Below are 7,620 nucleotides of genomic sequence, written 5' to 3'. Positions count from 1 at the left end.
GAGGAACACTTGGTTAAAGGTGAAGCCAGAAGCTGAGCAGTCAGCAAATGGAACAGAATCTGCCATTCACTGGATCATTGCTCTGTTGTTGGAAATGAGATGAGTGATACGAATCAGAAGCTGATATCTGACAGTAACTGTTACACTGCAGAAGTCTGCTGGAGCTTCCCCTCCCTCCTCCTCCTCCTACTGCTCCTGGAGAGGGAGCTGAGGTTTCCAGACTGCTGTCTCCCCCTGTTGACGAGTTTATGTACCTGTAAGTATGGAACCATGTGTGGAGGAAGACTCAAAATGTTTTAAATTAAGAACAGAAACTGTCTATAGCTGTTTAGGATACTAAATGTAACAAATTACACAGTTTTACTGACAATCTATCCTGTGGGTCTGATCTTTTACTTTCCACATGCTTTTTCAGTTAAATTATTTCTTTTTCAGTGTTTTTCCTTCATAATAAAAACGATCACTTTTGGTCAATTCGAGTGTATATAAATATTCCATAAGTAAGATTAAATGTTGAAAATCACTATTTCCCCTAACAGCCTTGATAATATCTATAGGAAAATCCATCAGAATTAAACAGTATAGTGTATATAGTTACTGGTGAGCAGCGTGTGTGTGTGTCCGAGAAAGTGTGTGTGTGTGTGTGTGTGTGTGTGTTTTCTGTGCTGGTTAGGAGGTATGGGTGGAGGGGTGGGGGGGTTGGGGGGATGGGATCAAATTCCTTTACTTTGGCGTCACATTTTTTCAGCCAATCAGGTTCGGGCTTTCCTGTGCGGCATGGTAACGCTGTTAAAAAGCCCGCATGCAAAACGTTTGCAGTTCAAAGCACTCACGCGTTCTGGGGATTGTACTTGGAGACTAGAAAGGAGCATTTTACCGTTTCATCCTGCAGAGTTGAGAGCAAACTCTTACCAGCTGGCTTGTCTTTGCCATTTCAAGTGCGGATCCATTTGCAGAAAACGCACTCATCCAGGGAGTCTGTCACAGTCTCATGCGTAAAGACACTCGCTCTCCAAATCGGTTTTACGCGCCGGAGCAGAGAGAAAGAGAATCAGCTGCCGTTTTTGTGCACTTTTCTAAGAAAGATTTAACTCAAACTCATCCTGGCAAGATAAAGTCGCTTTCAGAGGCTTTTTCCTCTCGCGAGAGCGCATTAATAACTCCCCCGTTTCACGCGTAATTTGGCACCAAACCGTTTTTCGTATGAATCTCCTCGACCCATACCTGAAGATGACGGAGGAACAAGACAAGTGTCTCTCTGATGCCCCGAGCCCGAGTATGTCCGAGGACTCCGCGGGCTCTCCGTGCCCGTCCGGCTCGGGTTCCGACACCGAGAACACCCGGCCGTCGGAGAACGGGCTGCTCAGAGCGGATGGAACCCTGGGCGACTTCAAGAAGGACGAGGAAGATAAGTTCCCCGCTTGCATCCGCGAGGCTGTGTCCCAGGTGCTCAAGGGCTACGACTGGACCCTGGTGCCTATGCCGGTGCGCGTTAACGGATCTACTAAGAACAAGCCTCACGTTAAGAGACCGATGAATGCCTTCATGGTTTGGGCTCAGGCTGCACGTAGGAAGCTGGCGGACCAGTACCCACACCTGCACAACGCGGAGCTCAGCAAAACTCTGGGGAAACTCTGGAGGTAAGTCCGAACATTTTCAGCTTTTACGCAGCGACTTATAATCAATGTGTGTGAATTAATCAATGAATTAACCTTTATCTTTCCTCAAATCATTTTATATTCTTGGTTAAATCGCATGGGTCTTTGGTTTTACGTTTTTAAACCCTTTTTGGCTTCTTGTTTCGGAATAACTCATTTAAAGTAGACTATTGCAAAAGAACATGTGTAAAGTGAATTAATGGTACTTTTTACGTGCAGACTTCTCAACGAAGGGGAGAAGCGGCCGTTTGTGGAAGAGGCTGAGCGCCTCCGGGTGCAGCACAAGAAGGATCACCCAGACTACAAATACCAGCCCCGGCGCAGGAAGTCGGTGAAGAACGGACAGAGCGAGCCGGAGGACGGCAGCGAGCAGACGCACATTTCCCCTAATGCCATCTTCAAAGCTCTCCAGCAGGCGGACTCCCCAGCCTCCAGCATGGGAGAGGTGCACTCTCCTGGTGAGCACTCAGGTGGGCAGAGAGAAAATATTTTTTTTTTTTCAGTCCTTTCATTTGTTACACATTTCACTCAGAAGCTGTGTGAATACTTCAATGCCACCCTTCTTTATTTGATGATCATTTAAAAATATTTCTATGTTTTATAATGAATTCATTATCACAAGCTCAGTCCTGTTGGTTTTCTTTAAAAAATTTAAATCTTAAATGAAACAAAGAGCAAAGTCTAATCTGTCTCATTATTTTTTGTTTTCAGGCTCCCAGGGGCCCCCAACTCCACCCACCACCCCAAAGACTGATGTCAGCTCAGGCAAGATGGATCTAAAGCGCGAAGGGGGCCTCCGCTCTCTGCCCGATGGCCCCGGTGGGCGCCAGCTCAACATCGATTTCCGAGACGTGGACATCGGTGAGCTCAGCAGCGATGTCATCTCCCACATTGAGACCTTTGACGTCAACGAGTTTGACCAGTACCTCCCGCCGAACGGACACCCGGGCGTCCCTGGCAACACCACGCCAGTCAGCTACACAGGCAGCTACAGCATCAGCAGTGGTGCCCCAGTCAGCCCACAGGCGGGAGGCGCCACAGCCTGGATGGCTAAAAGCCAGAACCAGCAGGGACAGCAGCAGCACACCCTGACCACCCTGGGGAGCAACGGCAGCTCAGAGGCAGCTCAGGCCCAGCACAGGACCCAGATCAAGACGGAGCAGCTGAGTCCGAGCCACTACAGCGAGCAGCAGGGTTCCCCGCAGCACATCGCCTACAGCCCCTTCAACCTGCAGCACTACAGCCCCCCCTCTTCCTCATACCCAGCCATTTCCAGGGCGCAGCAGTACGAGTACTCTGACCACCAGGGGGGCAGCACCACCGCCTCCTACTACAGCCACGCGGGGGCGGGGCAGGGCTCTGGGCTGTACTCGACTTTCAGCTACATGAGCAGCCCCAGCCAGAGGCCCATGTACACGCCCATAGCCGACAACACGGGGGTGCCCTCCATCCCCCAGAGCAGCCCGCAGCACTGGGAGCAGGCTCCGGTTTACACTCAGCTCACCAGACCCTGAGCTGCCTGGCAGACTGAGAGACAACACACACACACACACACACACACATAATGACATGTACAGCCACACACATCCAACCATACACACACAGACACACTCCAAAACACTTTACTCCAGGGAGAGTTCTTCCCCTGAATCAGACACTTGAATTCAAAGAAGAGGAGAGCTGGACTTGTGATTGGCTCACATCGTGCCTTGCTATTGTACCATGATAGAAACTATATATATATTTTTAGAGAGATGAAAAGACTTAAGAAAATCCTCTGTGAGGACTTATTGATTGTTGATATTTCAGTAGGTACTGTGTATGTTTCTTATTGTTTTTTTTTTCTTCATACGCTGGCAGTTTGTAACCCATGGGGGTCGGGTCGGGTGGGGGTTGGGGTGGGGAGGGTTCGGGTAATTATTTGTACCTGTAGATATTAAACCAAAAGCTTTATATTTTAACGAGTTCAGCAACTAACCACACATGGTAGTGCAGCATCTGATTCTCTGTTCGAGTTCATACAAGGGTTTCTGTTTGTTTTCATGTTGCTTACTTCTTTCCTGTGCCATTCAACAAGAATGGTTTGTATTTAAGCCGTTATGCTGTTGATTTTTTTTTTTGTCTTCTCAATTTATGTGCCATGGTCATTGGAAACGTTATCAGGAGAGAGAGAGAGAGACTGGGCTTAACAATGCTGTGCTGTCATGACAGAGGGAGACTGCAGCCCCCTTCCAACCATTCGTGCCTTGGATTTTACATTCTCTTGAACTTTTCTATGCGTGTTTGTGTGTGTGTGTGTGCGTGCATGCGCAATGGCCACAGCTGAGATTACACTTACCGTCCAACAGCGTGTGTTTGACAGCTACAGGAAGTCACCTTTGACCCCTGGGGTGTGCCCCTGCAGTCTCCCACCACTGGTGTCCAATACGCTCACCTCCAACCTTCCCTCCCCTCCCCCAGGTCGAAATTCAGTTGTAAAACTTTATTTATTTATTAGCTTTAATTTTATTTCAAAGTAATTATTTTGCATACTATTCTTATAACTAATGAATTGTCCTCTTTGCAGTGTAGACAGCATATAATTTCCCCTTCCTCTTCTTTTTTTTTTTTTAATTTTGGTTTTCAACCCAGGGGGGACTTAGACAAAATGGTACACGCTGTAATCATCTTTTTTTTTTTTTTTTTTTTTGGTTTATTTATCTTATGTAAATGTCTATTTTAAGTATGTATTTGCCTTTTTCTGAGGGTTGGGGGGCAACTATCTAAAAAAACGTGTATGGATTATTTGTTATTTGTGAATTTCCTTTGAGTTTGACATTAAACTATGGCTGAAAGAACTGGAAAATGATATCTAAGTTACAAGGTTTTTACAGTTTTCCTGTTAAGGTTTTTCTTTTTTTGTTTGTTTGTTTGTGCGATCACCAGAGGGGCCGTCCTTTCTTTCTGCTTCGCGAGCTCCATTTCCCGTTCTCTTAATAACAAAGAACTGATGTTCCCAATACTATTTTTTTCTTCTGCGATCTTGCCATGTATTTGTACTGTCTTCAAAGAATCTTTTGTATATGTATTTGCAATAAAAAAGAAAATGCTATTAAAAAAAGAAGTAAGTTTGTCATTAATCTTTCAGGATAAACCTCAGGAAACACTCAGTTATGCAACATCACGGTGCTGAACAACATGACAATGAACTACCATTGAGTATATTGTGCCTCAAGTGTTTTCCACATGCCATTGTCAGTGAAAGGGTTAAGAGAAGAGTGCCAAGAAGCAGGACTAGTGTTTGTTTTCCCAGAAGCCTTGTTTTTTTTCCCCCTGCTTTTATTTTCTTCCTCTCCGCCCATCAGCTGGTAGCAGCAGGGGGTTCTGAGGCTCTGGGGGACCTGGATGGGGGCACTCGATATAGCAAGTGGTGTAAAACTACTGAAAATAATTTGAATTTATTTCAACAGTGGAAAAAAAACAAGTGGGGGTGGGACCTGTCCCTCTTAGATTAAAAAAAAGAAAAAAATCCTGGCGGGGGGAAGAGATTCATACAAACAAACTCCAACTGCTAAACTAAACTGTAACACAGACGTTTAACTCCAAATTTGGACTCCATGCATATAAATGATGTCCTGCGAAAACCCTCATAACTCAGACTTCATGTTTTCATATTCTAGCTGTGGACTGGCTGTTCAAGCCCCTAGTAGTGAAATGCACAATGGTCAAACTGAAATCTCAGGTCAGGCTGTTTTTATTGTTTCCGAAAGCTGACATTTGGAATATGTACACAGCGTGGGTGGATATGGATGCAATTACACACACACACACACGCACACAATCTAATGCAATCCAGTGCAACAGGCAATCAATAAATATCAGCTTTGTGATGCTTTTACTGTTGACTGTCAGAGGTCTGTTTCCCTGTTCTCAAACACTTTATCCAATAAAAGCCAAAGAAAAAGAATTGTTTTACTATATAAGTGCATTGTCACAGAGACTTCAATTTCATAGTTAAATAAAATGTCCTAGAGCTTAAATAATTAGTTGATCAGTCAATTAATTAATCATTTAAGTCAAACATCAAACAAAAATGCTGGTTATAGCTTCTCAAATGTGAGGATTTGCTACATGTCAATTCTCTGTTTTATATCACTGTGAACCAAATGTCTTCAAGTCTTCAGTGTTAGTTGGACAGAACTAAGACATAAAGACCTCATCTTGGAGTCTGGCAAACTGTGATGATTGTGCTATTTTATACAGTAGATGATTAATTGAAAAAGTAATAATTAGATTAATTGATAATGACAGTAATCTTTAGTTTCAGCACAATAATGTATCAATAATAAACCTATAAATACCTACATAATAAGGCACCTAAGGGGAACTGAGCAACAATTCCCCCTTTTAGAGGGAGACTCTTACCAACACCTTTAGAAGTGTTGGTAGGCAGGTTTTGTTACCCCTAGATAGAGCCAGGCCTGTTTCCCCGTTTCCTGTCTTGATGCTAAGCTAAGTTAAGCGAACCAGAGGCTGGCTCTTCCTACATGTTTAGAGACACGAGAGTGGTATCAATCTTTTAATCTCTCTCTCAACAAGAAGGAGAATTAGTGTGCTTTCCAGAATGAGTTCCTTTGAATGCACTGTCTGATGGTTTTCCATTGGTGCTCAAGGGCCTACTTACAGTATAAATGGCGGTGCTTGTTAAAGACATTTAAACGCCCCCTGGGGCAAATTTGGGATTTTAAATTATAAAATTAAGCCGACTTTACTTGACTGGTGGAAAATACAGCAGGTACAGTGTTCATGAATGAAAGCCTTGAAATTGTTACTGACTGAACTGAAAACTTGTTAAAGTGTCACGACACCACAAACAGTGCTGTTTAACATTTAGGGATCTGAATCTGAGGAAACTTTTGAACACTATGATTTCCTCGTCACGGAACTGTGACTTTGTTCTTGGTGTCCCTTCAAGCAGATCATCTGTTCCACAACTCCAACTATCACAACTAATTAACGACTAAAAAGCAACAACGGCGAACAGAAAACTCCACGTCCTTCTTTCAGTTGTTTCTTATTAATTTTCTGACATAGCAGATATTGAATATCTGACTGGGCACAAGCGACTCCGACGGCAAACCCCTCCCGTCAGGTCCTCAGGCCTGGCATCTGACAAAGGTCGAGGAAGGGAAACACTGAGTGATGTCACGCTGCCGCGGGACCAAACACCATTTTCCTATGATGTGGATTATGTGTTAGGCGACACAATGTTTTCATGCTCATTGGAGGAAGCTCTTGAACACTCAATTTATGGAGAGCTGAAGAGCCCAATGAGAGAGACCGAGATGAAGCCAAGACTCACTTTGTACTGCATAACTGCTGATGCCTTACAGCTTCATCCTCATGGAGACTCATTTGAAAAAAAACAAAAAACAAAACTGGTTTTCTGTTATCACAGCCACTGTATAATGAAAACAGAGTTTTGGGAACTTGCAAGCTATAGACGTTTCTGTCACATTCTGAATTCTTGCATACCAAAATGCCACTGTTGTAACAGAAACAAGATACAGTGCTGCAAGAACACGGAAAGGTTGTACTGTTGAAAACAACAACATGTACAGGTGAGAGAGGTGACAAAGGTCACGTGACATGACTGCGTGCAAATGGTGACTTTTGGAAATAGAAGATGCCACGAGTAAAAAGAAAAAAGGCCCCCCGACGAACTGAGATCTGCATGTATGGGGCTGTTTTTATGACAGTGGTTGAGATTACAGGATGATACTGTTCTGTATATACTCATGGATTCCTACTGTAAAACACTTTGAAATAAGATGTCAAAATATAGCATTGTACTGATCATCACTGTAATGTTTCTTTTCCCCAACAATACGTGTTTGGTTCATTATGCAGCATTTAGCTGGCTGTTAAAGCTGCAGCCAACATTTTATATGTTGGTGGTTCCAAATAGCAGCAAAAGGTTTCT

At 43.9% G+C, this 7,620-nt stretch overlaps 1 protein-coding gene across 2 annotated transcripts; it reads left to right on the top strand.

Annotated features, from left to right (window-relative positions):
* Positions 1–838: 838 nt before the first annotated feature.
* Positions 839–3,520, top strand: sox9a (SRY-box transcription factor 9a). 2 transcript variants are annotated; one of them, XM_041067462.1, is made up of 3 exons: positions 839–1,640; positions 1,878–2,116; positions 2,370–3,520. In XM_041067462.1, the coding sequence occupies exons 1-3, from the start codon at positions 1,204–1,206 to the stop codon at positions 3,170–3,172; spliced, it is 1,479 nt and encodes a 492-aa protein (XP_040923396.1). In that variant the 5' UTR covers positions 839–1,203; the 3' UTR covers positions 3,173–3,520. The 2 variants fall into 2 exon arrangements, with proteins under 2 accessions (XP_040923396.1, XP_040923395.1); XM_041067461.1 differs by having other exon boundaries at positions 1,878–2,128.
* Positions 3,521–7,620: the final 4,100 nt, after the last annotated feature.

Source organism: Toxotes jaculatrix, chromosome 21 (assembly GCF_017976425.1).
Source record: "Toxotes jaculatrix isolate fToxJac2 chromosome 21, fToxJac2.pri, whole genome shotgun sequence".
In the NCBI taxonomy this organism is placed as follows: domain Eukaryota; kingdom Metazoa; phylum Chordata; class Actinopteri; family Toxotidae; genus Toxotes; species Toxotes jaculatrix.
The sequence above is the reverse complement of the archived record's forward strand: the minus strand, read 5'-3'. Positions and strand labels throughout refer to the sequence as shown.

Bases quoted from the DNA above. Each gene is read 5' to 3' on its own strand.
- sox9a (XM_041067461.1), top strand. From the start codon at position 1,204: ATGAATCTCCTCGACCCATACCTGAAGATGACGGAGGAACAAGACAAG. The intron at 1,641-1,877 runs GTAAGTCCGAAC...TTTTACGTGCAG, and splicing joins ACTCTGGGGAAACTCTGGAG to ACTTCTCAACGAAGGGGAGA. The intron at 2,129-2,369 runs GTGGGCAGAGAG...TTTTGTTTTCAG, and splicing joins CTCTCCTGGTGAGCACTCAG to GCTCCCAGGGGCCCCCAACT.